The 23,814-nt window shown below is 37.4% G+C and overlaps 1 protein-coding gene across 1 annotated transcript in view; it reads right to left on the bottom strand.

Moving 5' to 3' along the window:
• Positions 1-23,814, bottom strand: part of msh6 (mutS homolog 6 (E. coli)) — a 35,846-nt gene that overhangs the window by 444 nt on the left and 11,588 nt on the right. The window contains exons 5-9 of the mRNA XM_079843590.1: positions 19,778-20,070; positions 13,336-13,453; positions 13,171-13,260; positions 12,161-12,315; positions 9,053-9,252 (exon numbers count right to left, since the gene is read on the bottom strand). Coding sequence (XP_079699716.1) covers positions 9,053-9,252; positions 12,161-12,315; positions 13,171-13,260; positions 13,336-13,453; positions 19,778-20,070 — 856 coding nt within the window. The remainder of the gene's footprint in view (positions 1-9,052; positions 9,253-12,160; positions 12,316-13,170; positions 13,261-13,335; positions 13,454-19,777; positions 20,071-23,814) is intronic.

Below are 23,814 nucleotides of genomic sequence, written 5' to 3'. Positions count from 1 at the left end.
AAGCCTCACCATTAAAATCCATTCTCATAATTCTATGTAGCCTATATGATAGATGCACATGTTGAACTTTTTGAAGTGATTCCAGTCATATTTCACGCAATTAAAAACCATTATGGTGAACCTCTGAAGTGTCTCAGCTGAAGGGGAAATAATACATTATTTATCGGCTTTAATATATGGGCCAAATTTTTATTTTCCGGGGGATTAATAAAGGCCTTCTGAAGCGAAGTGTTTGTGTATGAAAAATAAGTCCATAGTTAACTTTATACACTAAAATAACTACCGGCGGATTCCCGTACGCATCGATCTACAGCGAAAGAGTAACCCTTGACCAGAGGTGTCAAAAGTATTCGCATTCATTACTCAGGTAGAAGTATAGATACTGGGGTTTAAAAAGACTTCTGTAGAAGTTGAAGTATCAACTCAAGCTTTTTACTCAAGTAAAAGTGTAAAAGTAACTGGTTTCAAAACTACTTAAAGTATAAAAGTAAAAGTAATGTAAGTGGAAAAAATGCCATTAAAGGGGTAGTTCACCCAAAAATGAAAATTGTGTCATAATTTACTCAAATTGTTCCAAACCTGTATGAGTTTCTTTGTTCTGAAGATTGAAGAATTTTTGTAACCAAGCAGATTATATGCAACCATTGACTGCCATAGCATTTTGCCCCTACTATGGCAGTCAATGGTTGCTCTATCTGCTTGGTTACAAACATTCTTCAAAATATCTTCAGAACAAAAACTCATACAGGTTTGGAACAACTTGAGGGTGAGTCAATGATGACAGAATTTTCATTTTTGGCTGAAGTATCCCTTTAAGGACAAAAGATTAGGCCGCGCCACAGTGCATACCCCACCTCCTCAAAAAAAAAATTTCTGAAGGCCATAATGACTATAATGTTATATTAAAAAGTTAATGTTGAACATTTTTAGATGCACTTGGCTACGCGTTTCAGCCGCATATATTCCCATTGAAAATGAACGCATTTTAGGACAATGCAAATACATTAAAGAACCATATTGTGTACTACTGAGCATTAACCTGTTTCATGGAGTGGAAGATTTGATGACTAGTTGCCTATAAATATTGTAAAGGTGCAAAAAGTCAAAATTCAGAGGCATGTTATCAATAACCATTTTTTTGTGTGATCAGTGTGGCCAGATTGGGTCAAAAATTTCCAGCCCAAAAACCTCACCAAATGTACATTTATATATATTTTTTAAAATGGTTATTGATAACATGCCTGGTTATTGATAACAAGTTTGCACCTCTTACAATACTTATAGGCAACTAGTCACTCCAAGAAAAAAAACCAAAACTTTAACTGCCAAAATAATGTGATTATTTTATTGCCATACCAATCAATGTTGATAAGTAAGTTACCATTTTATCTCCTTAAAGCATAAAAAAAATCCCAGTAAAACGGTTCAAATATGACTATATGTCCAGGTAGAAACTGTCAAAACAGCAATCCCTTAGAAAAAAACAAGATTTTCAATGTCAACAGTAAGAAGCCAGTTTACGTGCAAAAAGTGCCCAATTTAGAGATTGGAAAAAGCTATGTAATTAACAGGCATTTCACACGTTAATGCACACACCAATGTCAAAATGCGTAATTCATTTATACTGTACAATAATCCGTCAACAAATAAATAACAATGCGCTTACCCTTGTGTTGCACTTTGCTTTGACAAAACTACAGTATGTCTTTCGTGAAGTATATTGCACATGCACTTAGCACAGTCAAGACGGATTAATCGTTGATTTGAACCTCTTTCAGCAGCTGTCGGGGTTGCTAGTGTGGGATTACAAATTTTAGAAAGTACATTGCATTTAGGATTTTAGGTAAAAATTATGATGTCAGATGAATTAGTCTGCTACGCAAATCTCCCAGACCTGTTTTACTGACTTCAAAGGCTCTAACAAGAGTCTCCTTTCCTGCCAGAACTGTTATTCTCTATTGTGTTTTAAATGAGTCAGAGCCCACCTTTTGGGAGCCCAGACTTTAATGGCTTTTTGGCCTGGCTAGTATCAGCATACGAATAGGTTTGCTGATTCAATGGGACTGGTAGGGATTTCATAGTAGGGTTTGTCTTTTACCTACACAACATATGCATTTCCTTTGTTTGAATGTCTCCTCCTCTGCTGTAGAACCACTTCCCATGAAATGTAGATAAATTGCATTATCTTGTGCTGTGAAATCAGACTGTTTTCGGACGACCTGCAGCACAGAAGGTTCTCATTAAAAGAATAATTCTGTCTTGATCCGACGTCTCCTGGTCTATTCTTCAACAAACAACTGAAGTTCACAACAGATGGTGCCGTGACCCGGATGGAGAAAACGGAAACTCAAAGAATTTTAAGCTCAAAGAACTGAATCTTGAAACTTCAAGCCAGCTTCCTCCAGATTGAAAACTTCAAGCTCCAAAGAGATCTCAATGCCTGACTGAGTTACAGACTGAATCTTGAAACTTCAAGCTCAAAGATCTCAACAAAGCTGACTGAGTTCCAGATTAAATTTTTCTGTACAACCAACGATTCGGTGAGTTTCACTCCATTCAAAGAACCAATGCAGACCAGTACAAATGTGTTTTTCCTCTGCGCCGTTCAGAGAAGTAGTTAACAAACAGCTGTAGGTTTTGGTTAACTAAGTTACCCTCTAAAAAGATTGTTTTAGAGATGAAAGTTACCCTCTGTTTTCAGGCAGGCAAGATTAGCATTCAAAAGCTAATAGTTGTTTAGCCTTTGTTTTGGCAGGGAAGAATTGTTCAGCCTCTGTTTCAGGCAGGGAATATTAGCATCACAACCTAATAATTGTTTGCCTCGTCATAGAGAAGGTTAGCATCACGTGCTAATTTTTGTGTTTGTCCTCTGTTATCCTCTAAAAAGATTGTTTTAGAGTTGAAAGTTACCCTCTGTTTTCAGGCAGGCAAGATTAGCATTCACAAGCTAATAGTTGTTTAGCCTTTGTTTTGGCAGGGAAGAATTGTTCAGCCTCTGTTTCAGGCAGGGAATATTAGCATCACAACCTAATAAGTGTTTGCCTCGTCATAGAGAAGGTTAGCATCACGTGCTAATAATTGGTTTGCCTCTGTTTTAGGCAGGGAAGATTAACATTCAGTTAATATTTGTTTTGTCCTCTGTTTTGCTAAAAAAAGTTAACAATAGTTGAGTTGTGTTAACAAGATTGTTTTGTCTGCCTCTTCATAGAGAAGGTTAGCATCATGTGCTAATAAGATTGTACCCTCTGTTTGCAAGACAATAGAGAGAAGTTTTTTTAGTGTTTGTTTGTGGTAACAGAAATTCACAAAATGTTTAGGAAAAGTACTAGACAGATTACATCTTTTTGGACAGATAGTGAATTCAAGTCTTTGTTATCAGAGCACATGGACTCCATCGTGACTGAGCCAGTCAGATTGAATTTAACAAAGAAATTTGGCATTGATGCAGACAAAGTATGGTCAATTGAAGATTGTAAGAAGGTACTAGGAGAAAGTCTTCGCAAGAACAATGTGAAAGGTATTATCTGTTGTCACAGAGAATTTGGTTTAACACTAGCTACAGAACAGTCTAAGCGCAACTTAGAGCTAGAGAAACAGATCAAAGAGCTCCGTACTAGATTATCTTCTGTGACTAAGGAAGTAAACCGCAACAAAGATGCAGAAAAAACTGATGTGGTAGAAGTTAGTCAGCCTGATAACTATTATCCTGACTTAAAAGCTTTCTTTGAAACAGATGTAGCCATCCAATCAGTAACTGATGAGCCTGTAGATTCAGTGCAGGTTTGTGGGGCTAAGAGATCTCAGGGAACTGAAAGTGTTACTCACAACTCTTCTCTTGTCCAAATACAAACTGTTGTCAAAACATCTTTGGGTCCTAAGGATATTGAGAGAATTGCTGAAAGTTTGCCATCAGTGCAAAGAAATTTTTCTGAATTTAGAAGGGCATTGTTCAGTAAAATGCATCTTTACGACATGTCGTTGCCGGAAGTCACACAGCTGATGTCACAAATTCTAACTGAATCTGAATTCAACAATTTTGAGTCTGCTGTTACTTCCGAACTGCAACATGTCAGTAAAGGCGATTTGAGAGAAGGTGTTTTGAAAATCCTAAAGAATATCTTAGGACCCAAAATCAATTGGTCGAGAGTTACTAGCTGTGTACAAGAGAAAGAAGAAACTGTGAGTGAATATACTGAGAGGTTCTGTCAGGTAGCTGTAACGTACAGTGGAATAGTGGATGATTCCGAAAGTGTGTTAGCGGACAAAGGAGCTCTAATCCGAATTTGGGCAGATGGTCTTGTAGCTGAGTACAGAACAGCCTTGCCATTCCTAGATATTACGTGGGCTAAAAGAACTCTCAGAAGTAACCTAGAAAGTTTAGCTATTTGGGAAAGAGATTCTGATGTCAAAGAGAGAGTAAGAATTGCAGCAGTTTCTGTTAAGGTCAACTCAGAGAAGCCAAAGAAACGCAAAAGTCCTAGAGAAGCCAGTTGTTCTTACTGTGGCAAGCACGGACATTTTTGGAAAGAATGTAGAAAAAACAAAAAGAACTTTAAAGAAGTTAACAAGGTTAATCAGCTTCTGCTTAGCCTGCTTGATATTCTGAAGCAGCCCCTCCCCTCCTCGTTAAACTTGTGGGGCAACTTGATACAGTGTTAACCATTTGGGCTGTGGGTGCTTAATTTCCCCAGTAGCTCACAACAAAGATGCTCAGCCTTTGTTTGGGGGACATTAAGTAAGACTCACAGCCTTAAATGTTATGCCACAGAATATTGCAATCAGACAACCATCCTCTGTTAATGATGTCTATTAGGACTGATGTTTCACTGGAGAATGGAAATGTGCCAATTTTCTCACATACTCTACAGTGTGCACACAACACAGGGACAGAATAGGACACGGACAAGTGAGGTGCCCTGGGAAGAACTGAACGCAACATGCGTTCGGGGGTGAACCCAGGGTGAAGACACTACCTCATAGGTCTTTCCCGATTTAGTCCATCCTTTCCTCACTGGTCCATAGGTGTCAAACAAATTAAGAAATAGGGAAAGAATGATACGACAACAGTAGACTCTGAAAACGATAGAACCATAGTATTTAAACTGCTACAACCGTAGTGTTTTGAAGAAATACTGCTCTCTGTTTTTCTGTTTTCTGTCTTACAGTGTGCAGATAAAACTTGATGGCTGTCCCCAGATCCATATGCAACGACAGTCTCATCTGCATATGAAGACCCAACCTCCAGGAAACAACTAGATCAACTGCAGAGACTACAACCAACAAAAAAGAAAAAATACACAACGCAGAGAATAATCTACGGGAACTTCAGTCTTCCATCAACATGATCAAGATTGCCTTGCTACTAATCATCATGGCCATCGCACAAAGTGTAGACTCCAGAAACAACATATTCTTAGAGCTGATGAATATGTCAAGAAACACCTTGTTTGCTGGAAAGAACGTTTGCATGCCACACCTGCCTTCAGTAGGAGCAGGAATCCCATGGGTGGCACATGATGGGAGGAACGTCTGTATATAACATCCTGCTCAGCCAAGTCAATGGCATGTGCACCCTGGTTCTCTCCTACCACCAACACAGAAGATGGCTGCATTCAAGGACTCACTTATGCGCAAACATGGTGGTCAAGGACTCTTGAACAAAATCCAACAAGACATTCTTGATCTTTCAGCAAAATTACATCAGATGACTGAAGATAATTCTTCATGGTTCGGAAACCTGTAAGGTCAACAAAGATCTCACAAGGACTGTTCCAACCACAAAAGAACATTGCCCGTAATGAACTACACGGACCCTAGTGGCATGTTTGTTTCTGTGGCAGCATGTCATTCGTCACTACAGACAATCAACACAGAGCAAGTGAAATGTGCCTGTAACTTTTTCCAAGTTACATGACTGGAAGATGGGGCATATGTTAACAAACATAAGCTACAGAATGGACTGATGAAGGTTTAAATTTGTATTATGTGGGAGTTATTAGAACTCCCAAAGGGGGGAATTGTGGGATTACAAATTTTAGAAAGTACATTGCATTTAGGATTTTAGGTAAAAATTATGATGTCAGATGAATTAGTCTGCTACGCAAATCTCCCAGACCTGTTTTACTGACTTCAAAGGCTCTAACAAGAGTCTCCTTTCCTGCCAGAACTGTTATTCTCTATTGTGTTTTAAATGAGTCAGAGCCCACCTTTTGGGAGCCCAGACTTTAATGGCTTTTTGGCCTGGCTAGTATCAGCATACGAATAGGTTTGCTGATTCAATGGGACTGGTAGGGATTTCATAGTAGGGTTTGTCTTTTACCTACACAACATATGCATTTCCTTTGTTTGAATGTCTCCTCCTCTGCTGTAGAACCACTTCCCATGAAATGTAGATAAATTGCATTATCTTGTGCTGTGAAATCAGACTGTTTTCGGACGACCTGCAGCACAGAAGGTTCTCATTAAAAGAATAATTCTGTCTTGATCCGACGTCTCCTGGTCTATTCTTCAACAAACAACTGAAGTTCACAACACTAGTTGCAGATGTCCTAAGTGTGTGTATGATGATGGACAGGAGTCACGGTTATATTTAAAGAGTCTTCGAGTCACAGGTGTAATTCACGTTTGAGAGTTGAGTCACTCTCCCACTCTTTACTGTAGATACAACTTACTGTGTATTTATGCCACTGGCATAGCGATCACTGGAATATACAGCTACGAGTTATCGCGCTAAAAACCCGGCTAAAGTCATGAATGAGGCTGAGCACGTCTGCCTGCTGATTGCTGATTGGCTGAAAGTGCGTGCTCGTCGGCGAGAACCCGCCCTATCTGGCAGCATGGTGTGTGATTTGTGCAGGTGCAGGCGTGATTGATCGCCTACAACCCAATAGGGTGTCGGAATGGTTTGTGTTTATCCTTCTCATCCAACCACAATCATATTCACTCTGTCCGGATGGCGCGATTTATCTGGATAGTTGTTGTTTTTTAATGACAAGCCGGAATGAAAACATGCCGAAATGGAATAGGAGTAACGAGGCTATTTTTAAAATGTAAGGAGTAGAAAGTACAGATAATTGCTTGAAAATGTAAGGAGTAGAAGTAAAAAGTAGGCTGAAAAATAATTACTCCAGTAAAGTATAGATACTCAAAATTTCTACTTAAGTAAGGTAACGAAGTATTTGTACTTCGTTACTTGACACCTCTGCCCTTGACGCATGCGTATTGATGAGGAAAGAGGACAGAGCAAAACAAAAGTCGAATTGCGTACAGCTTTCCGCCGGAAGTTAGTCATTTAAGTCTTTAAAGTTTTAAATATGGATTTTTTTCGTACACAAACGTGCCACTTCACTTCAGAAGGCCTTTATTTACACCCCGGAGCCGTGTGGAGCAGTTATATGATGGATAGATGCACTTTTTATGGACTTCAAAAACAGAGCAACTATTACTGCTATTATAATGCTTGGATTGGCCAGAACATTTTTAATATAACTAAATTTTATTCGTCTGAAAGAAGAATGTCATACACACCTCGGATGACTTGAGGGTGAGTAAATCATGGGGTACATTTTTGGGTGAACTATCCCTTTAACTACTACCTTACTAACTATTAAAGGATTAGTTCACCCAAAGATGAAAATTCCTTTGTCCATGAAGTCATCCGAGGTGTATGAGACATTCTTCTTTCAGATGAATAAAATCTGAGTTATATTAAAAATGTTCTGGCTAATCCAAGCATTATAATAGCAGTAATAGTTGCTCTGTTTTTGAAAAATGCATCTGTCCGTCAAATAACTGCTCCACACGGCTCTGGGGTGTTAATAAAGGCCTTCTGAAGCCAATCGATGCGTTTGTGTAAGAAAAATATCCATATTTAAACATTTATTTCATTTTTTTTCTATGGCTCTGCATCAGCCGTCCCCGTGCCATCACTTCTGGCGAATAAGGTCGAAATACATGCAAAATACCGGCGCGATCATAGATATATATACATAGATTCCTCATTAGTGCCTGCACGGATCGGTCGAATGAGGCATCTACGTATATATACACATCTTCGATCCCGCCAGTATTTTGACCTTATTCGCCGGAAGTTATGGCGCTGGGAAAACTAGATGACATTCGTCTGATAAGAGGTAAAAAATATAACAAATACTGTTGGGTTTCTCGCAGAAACTGATCGTTTCGTGTCTTAAGACATCAATGTGTCGCCACGAGCCGCATGGTTTAATAAGGATTCGTATGTCTGTGTGTTTTTACTCTCATTGCTCTCATCCTCTAAAATATCCCCATTGACATGCATTATACGACTATCACACTGCAACGGTTGGTGTTAAAAATCTTCATTTGTGTTCTACTGAAGAAACAAACACACCTACATCTTGGATGCCCAGGGGGTAAGCAGATAAACATAAACATTTCGTTTTTGGGTGAACCATCCCTTTAAGAAGCAGAAATTAGGAGTTTATGGAGGCAAAAGTCGTAGTTAATAGTGAGAATTGGACCCTGATCTAAAGTGCGATCCATTTTTCTTCAATAACAGTCAGATGAATATCACCAAACCGGTCAAGAACATGGTTGGGTCATATTTCACCATACTAAAAATAAGATGAAATATCTAATTATCTTGCAAAACTCATAATGACAGCTTGAGACATTTTCATAATTAAAGCACATCTGCAATAGCACTGTATTGCAATAATTACAAATCATCCAATAATGGAATTGACATAAAAGGCATCTGGCCGTTTAAGTGTTGTTTGATGAAAAATGTGCTTGATAGTAGGGATGCAGTTTTTTTTTTTTTTTGCATTGCATTATTGCATTTTCAGTTTCTGGCTGAAAGAGAAAAAACAGCCGAAAACATATGCCGCCCCGCCCTTCAGTGTTCAACGCTTCGGTTTCACTCTCGAGCAGCAAAAATAAGTAATTTCCGGTTTCGGTTTTCGGGCCAAGTGCATCCAGATTTTTCATTTCAGTGCATCTCTACTGAATTGTCATGAAAACGTCACAATGCAAAATTGTTTAATCTGAACACTTTCATAAAGTGGCTTACTTGAATATCCTGAGAGACACGGTGCTCCTCTCGAACTCGCGGGCCTTCTTATGCCCAGACTGGATGACTTCCTCCGGGATGTTTGCCAAACGGGCTGCGTTGAAGCCGTAACTTTTGGGACATGCGCCACCGATGAACTTGTAGAGGAAGGTGATGGTCTCCTGACTGGGGTCCTCACATTCATTCTCCACCATACAGGCCTGAGAGGGAAGAACACGTAGATCTTCTCACTATTAGCCCTGTCACGATAACACATTTTGATGGATGATAAATTGGCCAAGAAATTATTGCGATAAACGATAATATTGTCGTTCTGAGACCATTTTCATCTAAAATAATGATAATGGCATAATAATGCAGGTACACCTTTTCAAAGATCAATAAACTTTTATTTCTAAAGACTATTTAACACTGAAAACGGAAAGCTTTTTAAATATATCCACAATAAATGAACAAAACAAAAAAGCAATGGACTCTCAGTCTGTTAACAAACAAAAGCTCTTGAATAAACAGCTGGAAAACTGCAACGGATGATTGTGTTTTAGGTAGTGCTGGGAATCGATTAAAAAAAAAGTACTAATTAATCTTATTTTTTTCTGTAATTAATCACAATTAATACGTTTTTAATGTTTTGATATTGTAATGATTTCAGTTACTCTCCAAATTAATGTAGAAACAGTTTATTGACAGCATATTTTAATTGTGTTGTATTGTCATCTTTTTATGAATGAAGGCCAGTATCACTGATACTAAAGTCTATGAAACATTAATGACGTTACATTATAGTATAACTGAAAGCTCCCAATTTCAACATTTATTAGGCTTTAAAAAAACAACTTTTAATTTAAGTGAACTTAAAAAAGTCTTTACATAAACCCATTATAATAAATGTTATATTTATCCATGGCCTTCCCTGTTATACATATACAGAAATGTAATAGTTATTAAACACCTTTCTTAACTGCATAAATAATAAATAAAATATAGATTAATCATCATTAAAGCTACAATTTTCTCTGTTCCCGTTGTTCTTTGATGAACATTAATGACAGGCATCGTCAGTGCTGCTGTCACTTTAAGAAGAGCCGCTGATCTCACGCATCTCATTTCCTCACAGCTCTTTAACTTCATTTAAGACGTTATTTAACTCATTTAAGACTCCTAATATGAGAATACTCAAAATTATCTTTGTTGTTGTTATTGTTTGTTCAAGAGCAAAAGAGAACTCGATGTGAGCAGGAGACTGACGCGAGTCTGTCTGTTCGTCGAGTGTGTGTGTGTGTGTGTGTGTGTGTGTGTGTCTGTCAGTGTCCCTCGATTAGCTGACATGAGAGACAGCCACACAGACAGACAGGACACACACACACACACACACGTTTGTTTTTGTGAAATGTGAGGACATTCCATAGGCGTTATGGTTTTTATACCGTAGAAAACAGTATTTTCTATCCCCTTACACTGCCCCTAAACCTACCCATCACACACACACACACACTGCCCCTAAACCTACCCATCACACACACACACACACACACACACACACACACACACACACACACTGCCCCTGCCCCTAAACCTACCCATCACACACACACTGCCCCTGCCCCTAAACCTACCCATCACACACACACACACACACTGCCCCTGCCCCTAAACCTACCCATCACACACACACACACACACTGCCCCTAAACCTACCCATCACACACACACACACACACACACTGCCCCTAAACCTACCCATCACACACACACACACACACACACTGCCCCTAAACCTACCCATCACACACACACACACACACACACACACACACTGCCCCTAAACCTACCCATCACACACACACACACACACACACACACACACACACACACACACTGCCCCTGCCCCTAAACCTACCCATCACACACACACTGCCCCTGCCCCTAAACCTACCCATCACACACACACTGCTCCTGCCCCTAAACCTACCCATCACACACACACACACACACACTGCCCCTAAACCTACCCATCACACACACACACTGCCCCTGCCCCTAAACCTACCCATCACACACACACTGCCCCTAAACCTACCCATCACACACACACACACACACACACACACACACACACACACACACACACACACACACACACTGCCCCTGCCCCTAAACCTACCCATCACACACACACACACACTGCCCCTGCCCCTAAACCTACCCATCACACACACACTGCCCCTGCCCCTAAACCTACCCATCACACACACACACACACACACACACACACACACACACACACACACACACACACACACACACACACACTGCCCCTGCCCCTAAACCTACCCATCACACACACACACACACTGCCCCTAAACCTACCCATCACACACACACTGCCCCTGCCCCTAAACCTACCCATCACACACACACACTGCCCCTGCCCCTAAACCTACCCATCACACACACACTGCTCCTGCCCCTAAACCTACCCATCACACACACACACACTGCCCCTAAACCTACCCATCACACACACACACACTGCCCCTGCCCCTAAACCTACCCATCACACACACACACACACACACACACACACACACACTGCCCCTGCCCCTAAACCTACCCATCACACACACACACACTGCTCCTGCCCCTAAACCTACCCATCACAGGAGACTGTGCAGTTCACTTTCTGTGAAAAAAAGCTTGTTCTGTGTGATTTATAAGCATTTTGAAGTGAGGACATGGGGAACGTCCTCATATTTCACCCTGTTTTTGTAATACCTGTCATACCTATGTCATTTTACACATTTGTGTCCTGATATTTCACAAAAACATGCCCACACACACACACACAATTGACATACAGCGCATTCTCTTGTGTCTTATCACGCTTAGAAGCATTTACATGTATAAGAGAGTGATCATATAATGTAACGCTCGGCAAAATTGGATATATAAACGGACGCTGGAAATTTTCGCAGCCGTAAAAATTAATCAAGCTCCTTTTTTTTTTAATTGTGCGATTAATTGATTTATTGACTATCGCGACAGGCCTACTCACTATCACTTGTTTCACAGAGCTTTGTCGTTCCTGATGAAGACGGAGAAACTGACCATGTGTCCGAGTCTCACGGCGGGGTCCTGGACGTGGTCCTCCACCAGGGAGTGGTAATGAGTGGAGAACAGGGTACGGCAGCAGATCTTCTCCGACAGCTCCTTCACCACTGCGCTCGCGATGGCGGTGCCGTCGTACGTGGCCGTTCCTCTGCCTGCGGTTCAAGTAGAACAAAAGGTTTGAACTTATTCAGCTCACACACAGGCTCATAGCTGCAGGTTAAAGGGTTAGTTCACCCAAAAATGAAAATTCTGTCATTAATTACTTACCCTCATGTCGTTGGACACCCGTCAGACCTCCGTTCATCTTCGGAACAGAAATGAAGATATTTTAGTTGAAATCTGATGGCTCAGAAAGGCCTCCATTGGCACAATGGCACTTTACACTCTCAAGACCCATAAAAGCTACTAAAGACATTGTTACAAAGTCCATCTCACTACAGTGGTTCTACAATAACTTTATGAATCGGCGAGAATAGTTTTTGTGCGCAAAAAAACCCTAAATAACGACTTATATAGTGATGACGATTTCAAAACACGGCCTCATGAAGCTTCGAAGCGTTATGAATCAGTGAGTCGATTCATGATTCGGATCGCGTGTCAAACCGCCAAACTGCTGAATCGACTCACTGATTCATAACGCTTCGAAGCTTCATGAGGCCGTGTTTTGAAATCGTCATCACTATATAAGTCGTTATTTAGGGTTTTTTTGCGCACAAAAACTATTCTCGCCGATTCATAAAGTTATTGTAGAACCGCTGTAGTAATGAACTTTGTAACGACGTCTTTAGTAGCTTTTATGGGTCTTGAGAGTGTAAAGTGCATTGTGCCAATGGAGGCCTTTCTGAGCCATCAGATTTCAACTAAAATATCTTCATTTGTGTTCTGAAGATGAACGGAGGTCTGACGGGTGTCGAACGACATGAGGGTAAGTAATTAATGACAGAATTTTCATTTTTGGGTGAACTAACCCTTTAACATGTTTAATGTGAGAGGAACAGATCATTTACCCAGCTCATCAAGCAGGACGAGGGAGTGGTTGGTGGCGTGCAAAAGTATGCTAGCAGTCTCGCTGAGCTCCACAAAGAACGTACTTTCACCTAGAAAACATGGGAGATTGAGTATTGAGAGTTAAGCTCACACATGAACGCTGACAGAAGAAAGCGGCAACTCACCTGACATTATACGATCAGAGGCGCCAAGACGAGTGAACACTCGGTCCACAGGAGTGAGACGCAAACTCTCAGCAGGCACATAACAGCCCAGCTGTGCCAAGATCACCACCAGACCACACTGAAAGACATGGGCATATGCAACAAATCTGAAACAATCTGCATATTACTTTATTTATACTTAACAGGAAGTCAATTATGTTTTTTACATGTTCATCTTTCTTTAGTCCCTCCAGCGGGAGTTCTTCTCTACATCAGTGTTTCTGAACTCTCTGAAACGCCTCCATTGTAGTCTTGAGTTCATCCGGGAACAAACACGTCACAATATTCCTCATTTAAATAATTCATACGCAGAATAAAGGGGTGGGGCCTGGTTGAGTTAGTTAGTAGTGTGAACAGAGCGTTACTGACAGACATAGGCCCTGTCCCAAATGGCACCCTAAACCCTCATGGTCTTCCTCTGAGTCTGCACTTTCACAACGTAATGCCGCTTTGAAGAAGTCCGCTGTGTAACACACACCAGTGCGGGCTTGGCAGAAGTGCGCATCGAGGGCGCATATCGACCTCAAAGGGGGCGCTCGAGAGCACCCTTCTGAGACCTAAAATGACAAATGGGACACCCTGCGGTCTCGTGGACTTGACACACACGCAGCGGCCATTGTACGTCCACAAGACCGAAAGTGCACATGAAGTGTGCCATTTGGGACAGGGCCTGAGAAGAGACGAGCTGCAACAATGGAGGATATATGGGGAAAATAATGCGTTTTTTGGACATTCAAGCATGAGAACCTTTTCTAGTAGAGCCTAAAAACAATCAAGACTTTGAAAAAGGGCATAATACATCCCCTGTAACATTTCAGGCCACTTCAATAGGTCTGCAGTAAGAGAAATGAATTCCTAAAAGTACATCCATCTATCCATACATCCATCCATCTATCTATCTATCTGGGGTGTAACGGAACAAAACTGACGGTTCGGTTCGTACCTCGGTTTTGAAGTCATGGTTCGATACGAGTTCGGTACAGCAGTTTCACAAAATTGCTTTTTGTTTATTTTTATTAAACAGTGGTTTACTGAAAAAAAGTGTCTGTCCTTAAATTAATTCAATTATAACAAAGTTTATTGAAGAGATTTCTGTAAACTATATAGGGAGCCTTTACTTGCACATTAATATTAAAGGTTAACAACAGAGCCCAAACTATTAGCCTAAATTCAGTTACTATTTATTTTTAGGTATAATAATCAACACTCAAATAATAGTACGCAAACATGCAAAAACTGCCTTATGTGAAGTAACTTCTAAATCTAATTATAAAAATAAAATTTTTTTTTTTTTTCCAATTTGTTGTTGAAATATAATCATTTATACACCGTGTTTTTTAACAGACACATTTATTTAAACATACATGAAATAATCCAGACATCACTAACAGGTTCAGTAGAATATAATGACTATAACGGCTAATATAATGAATATAACGGCTAATATAATGAATATAACGGCTAATATAATGAATATAACGGCTAATATAATGACTATAACGGCTAATATAATGACTATAACGGCTAATATAATGACTATAACGGCTAATATAATGACTATAACGGCTAATATAATGACTATAACGGCTAATATAATGAATATAACGGCTAATATAATGAATATAACGGCTAATATAATGACTATAACGGCTAATATAATGAATATAACGGCTAATATAATGAATATAACGGCTAATATAATGACTATAACGGCTAATATAATGAATATAACGGCTAATATAATGAATATAACGGCTAATATAATGAATATAACGGCTAATATAATGAATATAACGGCTAATATAATGACTATAACGGCTAATATAATGACTATAACGGCTAATATAATGAATATAACGGCTAATATAATGACTATAACGGCTAATATAATGAATATAACGGCTAATATAATGAATATAACGGCTAATATAATGACTATAACGGCTAATATAATGAATATAACGGCTAATATAATGACTATAACGGCTAATATAATGAATATAACGGCTAATATAATGAATATAACGGCTAATATAATGAATATAACGGCTAATATAATGACTATAACGGCTAATATAATGAATATAACGGCTAATATAATGACTATAACGGCTAATATAATGAATATAACGGCTAATATAATGAATATAACGGCTAATATAATGAATATAACGGCTAATATAATGAATATAACGGCTAATATAATGACTATAACGGCTAATATAATGACTATAACGGCTAATATAATGACTATAACGGCTAATATAATGAATATAACGGCTAATATAATGAATATAACGGCTAATATAATGACTATAACGGCTAATATAATGACTATAACGGCTAATATAATGACTATAACGGCTAATATAATGAATATAACGGCTAATATAATGACTATAACGGCTAATATAATGACTATAACGGCTAATATAATGACTATAACGGCTAATATAATGAATATAACGGCTAATATAATGAATATAACGGCTAATATAATGACTATAACGGCTAATATAATGACTATAACGGCTAATATAATGACTATAACGGCTAATATAATGAATATAACGGCTAATATAATGACTATAACGGCTAATATAATGAATATAACGGCTAATATAATGAATATAACGGCTAATATAATGAATATAACGGCTAATATAATGAATATAACGGCTAATATAATGAATATAACGGCTAATATAATGACTATAACGGCTAATATAATGAATATAACGGCTAATATAATGAATATAACGGCTAATATAATGAATATAACGGCTAATATAATGAATATAACGGCTAATATAATGACTATAACGGCTAATATAATGACTATAACGGCTAATATAATGACTATAACGGCTAATATAATGAATATAACGGCTAATATAATGACTATAACGGCTAATATAATGAATATAACGGCTAATATAATGACTATAACGGCTAATATAATGACTATAACGGCTAATATAATGACTATAACGGCTAATATAATGAATATAACGGCTAATATAATGACTATAACGGCTAATATAATGACTATAACGGCTAATATAATGAATATAACGGCTAATATAATGAATATAACGGCTAATATAATGACTATAACGGCTAATATAATGACTATAACGGCTAATATAATGACTATAACGGCTAATATAATGAATATAACGGCTAATATAATGACTATAACGGCTAATATAATGACTATAACGGCTAATATAATGAATATAACGGCTAATATAATGACTATAACGGCTAATATAATGAATATAACGGCTAATATAATGAATATAACGGCTAATATAATGAATATAACGGCTAATATAATGAATATAACGGCTAATATAATGACTATAACGGCTAATATAATGAATATAACGGCTAATATAATGAATATAACGGCTAATATAATGACTATAACGGCTAATATAATGACTATAACGGCTAATATAATGAATATAACGGCTAATATAATGACTATAACGGCTAATATAATGACTATAACGGCTAATATAATGACTATAACGGCTAATATAATGAATATAACGGCTAATATAATGACTATAACGGCTAATATAATGACTATAACGGCTAATATAATGAATATAACGGCTAATATAATGAATATAACGGCTAATATAATGACTATAACGGCTAATATAATGACTATAACGGCTAATATAATGAATATAACGGCTAATATAATGACTATAACGGCTAATATAATGACTATAACGGCTAATATAATGACTATAACGGCTAATATAATGACTATAACGGCTAATATAATGAATATAACGGCTAATATAATGACTATAACGGCTAATATAATGACTATAACGGCTAATATAATGAATATAACGGCTAATATAATGACTATAACGGCTAATATAATGACTATAACGGCTAATATAATGAATATAACGGCTAATATAATGACTATAACGGCTAATATAATGACTATAACGGCTAATATAATGACTATAACGGCTAATATAATGACTATAACGGCTAATATAATGAATATAACGGCTAATATAATGACTATAACGGCTAATATAATGACTATAACGGCTAATATAATGACTATAACGGCTAATATAATGAATATAACGGCTAATATAATGACTATAACGGCTAATATAATGAATATAACGGCTAATATAATGACTATAACGGCTAATATAATGACTATAACGGCTAATATAATGACTATAACGGCTAATATAATGAATATAACGGCTAATATAATGACTATAACGGCTAATATAATGACTATAACGGCTAATATAATGACTATAACGGCTAATATAATGAATATAACGGCTAATATAATGACTATAACGGCTAATATAATGAATATAACGGCTAATATAATGACTATAACGGCTAATATAATGACTATAACGGCTAATATAATGAATATAACGGCTAATATAATGAATATAACGGCTAATATAATGACTATAACGGCTAATATAATGACTATAACGGCTAATATAATGAATATAACGGCTAATATAATGACTATAACGGCTAATATAATGACTATAACGGCTAATATAATGACTATAACGGCTAATATAATGAATATAACGGCTAATATAATGACTATAACGGCTAATATAATGAATATAACGGCTAATATAATGACTATAACGGCTAATATAATGACTATAACGGCTAATATAATGAATATAACGGCTAATATAATGACTATAACGGCTAATATAATGAATATAACGGCTAATATAATGACTATAACGGCTAATATAATGACTATAACGGCTAATATAATGACTATAACGGCTAATATAATGACTATAACGGCTAATATAATGACTATAACGGCTAATATAATGACTATAACGGCTAATATAATGAATATAACGGCTAATATAATGACTATAACGGCTAATATAATGACTATAACGGCTAATATAATGAATATAACGGCTAATATAATGAATATAACGGCTAATATAATGAATATAACGGCTAATATAATGACTATAACGGCTAATATAATGACTATAACGGCTAATATAATGACTATAACGGCTAATATAATGAATATAACGGCTAATATAATGACTATAACGGCTAATATAATGAATATAACGGCTAATATAATGAATATAACGGCTAATATAATGAATATAACGGCTAATATAATGAATATAACGGCTAATATAATGACTATAACGGCTAATATAATGACTATAACGGCTAATATAATGACTATAACGGCTAATATAATGAATATAACGGCTAATATAATGACTATAACGGCTAATATAATGAATATAACGGCTAATATAATGAATATAACGGCTAATATAGGTCATATATTTAGTGAAAGAGTTTATTTCTCTAGTGAACTCACAGCTGTGACACTAAATGACTGCCTGAGGTAAATGTGATGCTACATGACATTGTTTAGTTTACACACAGTTATATTGACGTCTTTCCGCCGTTGAAACACTGATTGAGCGATTACACCACATATGATGCGTTACAGTTGTAATGTATCCTCAACACACCTTCATTCATGTTTATTCTTTAGGAAGAGATGATCGATCGCGTTCAGATGATCGCGTTCACGTCGCGCAGCCGCTTGAAATGACGGGCCTATACAGTGATCAGTCACGCCACATTAAAGAGCGCCAAAACGGCATTTATTGTTTGAATTTTGTGATAAAATGGACTGAATACTTAATATGTTCGTGTGGGAACTCGGATTGAAGTGTGTTCCGCGCTTAAAACAAGCCGACTGTTAACTCTTAAAGGTTGCATTCAGAAACCGTTCTGTACACACGTGCACCAGAAGCCCAGTACCGAAACGGTTCGGTACGAATACGTGTACCGTTACACCCCAACTAACTAACTTAACTATCTATCCATCTATCATTACTTTTTTTCATAATTTTTAACGACTTTAATATAATTGTTTTATCATCATGTTCATTGACAGAATTTCCAAGCCTAAACAACTTAGCATTCTGAAAACATGATATAGAAACCTGCCGTTCCAGAAATAGGAGCTCAAACCACATCCGTCTTCCTGCCTGAACATCTGCTGAACACGATAGATGTTTCTTGACTACATTAAGTCATTATTAAATGATTCGGGTTGTAAGGGTGAACATATTTGCTCTGACAATGATTCGATTACAATTCTTTACTACATGCACAACGAAGTCTGGAATTTGGTCACAATTCAGTTTAAATCAATTATTTTAGGCAGGTTCATAATTGTTTTTCAAATATAAGCTGAAGAAAAAATTTTAACATTTCATCTCCTGCCTTTGTGACACTGAACATTACACCAGAATAGACTGTGTATCTGGATTTTTAATTGAATTAACACACCATGAACCCCAGCACTCACCTGTCTCATTAGGGTGGACTTGCCTCCCATGTTTGGCCCCGTCACCAACACACATGGGGCAAGTGCTTTACCATTATCCTGACCCTCTTCTTCATCACCGCTAGGGCAAGCGATGAAGATGTCATTGGGAATGAAGTCATCACCGAAGAAGGTCTTGGTGACACAAGGGTGACGGGACCCTCTCAGATCCAGAAAGGGGAGCGACTGAGACCCGTCACCTGGAAGAACTATCTCCGGTCTCACCATGGGCCCGTCGCCGCTCTGACTGTACCGGGACATGCTCAACAGCACATCTGGGGTGAGAACAACAGGAACATCTTTTACCAGACGTCATTCTAGTACCAATACCACTAGTACTCAGTTAAATATCTTTTTTAACGCAAGCATGGCATTTGTTTTGGAAAATTTTCCACTTTTCTGTGGTCCAAAAAACTAAAATTCTGGAAAATTCCGTTTATTAGCTTGTTATTTTAGCTATTTTCAAATGGCAAACAATGCAACATGCCGCTTAAACTTCATTGAATTGACACGAACACTTTTTTTTCCTCAAGGAAAGATCTAGCCATCACTAGACTGATTTACATGTAAACCTTTAATACAAGTTTTCAGTGAGCCGTTTTACGATCAGCATTTTGTTATGCATTTAAATGCACTTGAAACTAGCTGAAATCAATCCTTTGAAAACCTATCCATGAAGAATAGCTGCATAAACAAACATAAAAAACTGCTTATTTTCAGCTAGGAGTAGGAAAAATATGAATGAATGTTGGCATTATTGATTTAAAGTATGGTATATGTAATGTTCTATGTGAAATAAGTTTTGATTAAAGTGTAAAGTTTTATGTATACCAACATTTTGAAAGTTGAAACAAAATACAATTGTTACCCACGCTGGCAAAATGTGTGGGAATGTGCACGGGCTGATTACAAGCTACAGGCTAAACAAATTGGTTGTCAATAAATGAGTTCATTAAGCCCTGGTCTAGCGTTCCTTCTAAATGCTCCAAATAGCAATTCAACATCTCAGAAATAGCACAAATAAAGATACTTTTAGGAGTACCTTTCCTTTGTCCATGAAAAATGGACTTCTTGCTTCTTGACCACTGGTGTTTCCCCTCAGCACATGTTCGGTATCATTTTAAAGCGCAGCATTCCAAATTTATGAATATTCATGGCGAATTGTCGATAGCATGAGTCTGAACAAATGAATTTCGATTTTCAAACTCAAGCTGATGTAAATAAAACGATCTTACTCTCGATGACTGATGCATCCCAATATACACATATTAGAGCTGCAACTAACGATTATTTTTTCAGCTTCATCTGATGATTCTTTTTTTCCGATTATTGTATTTCAAAGATGGTAGTGAATTTGTTTATTATTTTAACATGAAATCAATGAATGATGACAATATTAATTGTATTTAATGAAGGGTAGTGTACTTAAAGCTACACTGTGTAACTTTTTTTGTCTGTTCTTAGCTAAAAACACTTAGTTCTTTCAAAAATATATGTGCTCATTAATGTATATTTACTTCTTTCAAGTAATAAAGTATTCTCGTAAGTTTATAATATGCCATTGAAAATACATAAGGTAATGGGATCTAACGGTGGTCGCCATGTTGCCCCTCCATCTTGAAAGTACATTAGCCAAAGAGGGACATACCCGTAAATTCAAGCTTCGCCTTTCGCGTTGTTTTAATACTGATGGCACTGTACAAAATTCTCTGCCGCATGTGCGCGTCAACTTGTTCAGACTTGTCTGGTGCATGTGCAGATAGTTTTCATCTCAGCAGCGTCCAGTAACAGAGTTATACGGCGTTTTCCTGGCTTGTTTATTCCTCAAAAGTCTGTTTTTCCTTGTGTGGTATTTCTGTGCGTTAATAACTCCGTAAGTAATAATAGTTATTGTCATTGTAGATGTGTTTCAGAGTGTGTCATCGCGTAATTCAGTTGATGTCACCTCAGAAGTATTTTTGTGTCAACATACAATAGCGTAATGCTCACCTATTTGAATAATCATTCAGTTATTTTGTTATCAACAATGTTTATTCGTTTATAGAAAATATTTGCTTGTAATGTATGTTGATGGAAATATGTATCAGGTCTGATCGGCATAGTAACAATTGTTATACAGAGCGCACTGCAGTGCTAACGTTAAAGTGGCGCACACACTTTTGTAACCCGACACCGCTTGTTAGCAGCAGCAGCGGCAGCTCCGCTCCTTTTAATGCAGCTGCATTTAGCGCCTATATATGGTACAATAAGCTCTGGTTTACGGTTACATTATACAAATGTAACTTATAAGTAGTTATACAGTTCTTAACTGTGTATGTATATTTACCATCCTTATTTGTTATCTCACAGAAACCACATTTATGTACATATCCACGCAAACCTGTTTATGCCTTGCAATTGGATGACTGAATAAACATTACTATCATCAAAGTTCACTCTGGATTAGCTGCAGTTCTTTCTAGCCGAATAATTAGGCCAGTTGAGTTCCAACCATCCCACTGCGCACAGAATATCCCACAGGCACCGTGTCGAATGTGGACGAGGTCGAACTGGAAGCCTTATTAATCTTGGACTAAATCGGCCACCGTAGGAGTTAAAACGAAATCGGAATTGAACAGAACAGAAACTAAAATTCACTGGATGGTCATATACAAGTTCACCACTAGATGGGGGAAAATATCACACAGTGTAGCTTTAAGCCATTTTATAATGAAATATATGAACACAAGAAGCATTTTAAACATTATGTATAACTAATGATACTATTCATCATAAAATGTATACAGAGTAGGCCTAATTAGGAAAAGTTGTTTACTTTAATAGTTGAGTATGATTTACTTATTGATTTGTGTCAATTGTAAACGAAAATGCACTTGTATTTATCTGCAAAAGGTTAATATACAGGAGCTTTCAGCAGTGTTAATAGTCGTCTATTTTGAAGAGATATATGTGCATAAACAACGACTAAAGCTGCCAGAAGTTCAAAGACACATTTAAATGATTAAAACTAGAGGCATATCTTAACTTAATCTTTAATCATGATTAAATCATGATTACTTTAATCATGTTACTTTAGATTAAATGTTACTTTAATCATGTAAACTACCTATATACAGCATGTTATTATGCATATGTGTTTGGGACAGAGGGGAAGCTGGTCGCATTTGAAGCAGATATATGCTGCCCATAATAAATTAAAGCACAAGACATTCTGGGGTCGGAGAAGAACACCGGAAAATGTGACCGAATGGACAATATTCGTCGGTATTTGCAATACACACGCCACGGTTCAGCTGCGCGAGACGAACACTGGCAGTGTGAAAGCCCAACGGGCGCGCGGGGCTCCTGCTCTCCACACACACAGCTTCTGCTCTGCCACCACGCGCAGTGTGAAACCGGCGTTACAGAGCGTTATATTCGGCTTCTGTTTAAAGTACTCCCACACTTTTGAATGTCACGGTCTGGCTTTATATGATAAATGATAATTTTCACTTTGCCCGGGAGCAGAAGCCGCCATTATTCTAGATCTGTTCTATTCTAGAACGTAAATAATGTGACGTCGACACGACATCGATGACGTCGACGCGTCGTTGCAGCCCTAACACATACAAAGAATTACAGTATTTGAAAATATCTGTCTTGCCGTCTTTTCACGCACATCTGTTATGTCTTAAGTGAACGTTAGGGGGAAAACATCTGATGTGTAACATTATATTAGATCTGTGCGGTACAGTCGGTCTTAATATCTAGGCTATCTATCTCATTAATGTTAATCAAACATTGAATATATATTTTTCCTAAAGATATTTGGTTTTGACTTGGTGTGTGCCAAATTTGGTGTTATTAGCAGGGATTTTAAGGTATGGTTGCTGGTGATTTTGGTTTGGAGCCTTCAGAAAACCAATTAAATTTCTCTCAAAATTTACTTTGCTGACTCTATAGACTTCAAACAGGTCATTTTTTGTTTGATTCCAACAAATCATACATCATTTTTAAGGTTTTTTTAAAAAGAAAATGTG

The sequence above is a fragment of the Gobio gobio genome, assembly GCF_949357685.1.
Source record: "Gobio gobio genome assembly, chromosome: 18".
Lineage (NCBI taxonomy): Eukaryota > Metazoa > Chordata > Actinopteri > Cypriniformes > Gobionidae > Gobio > Gobio gobio.
The sequence above is the reverse complement of the archived record's forward strand: the minus strand, read 5'-3'. Positions and strand labels throughout refer to the sequence as shown.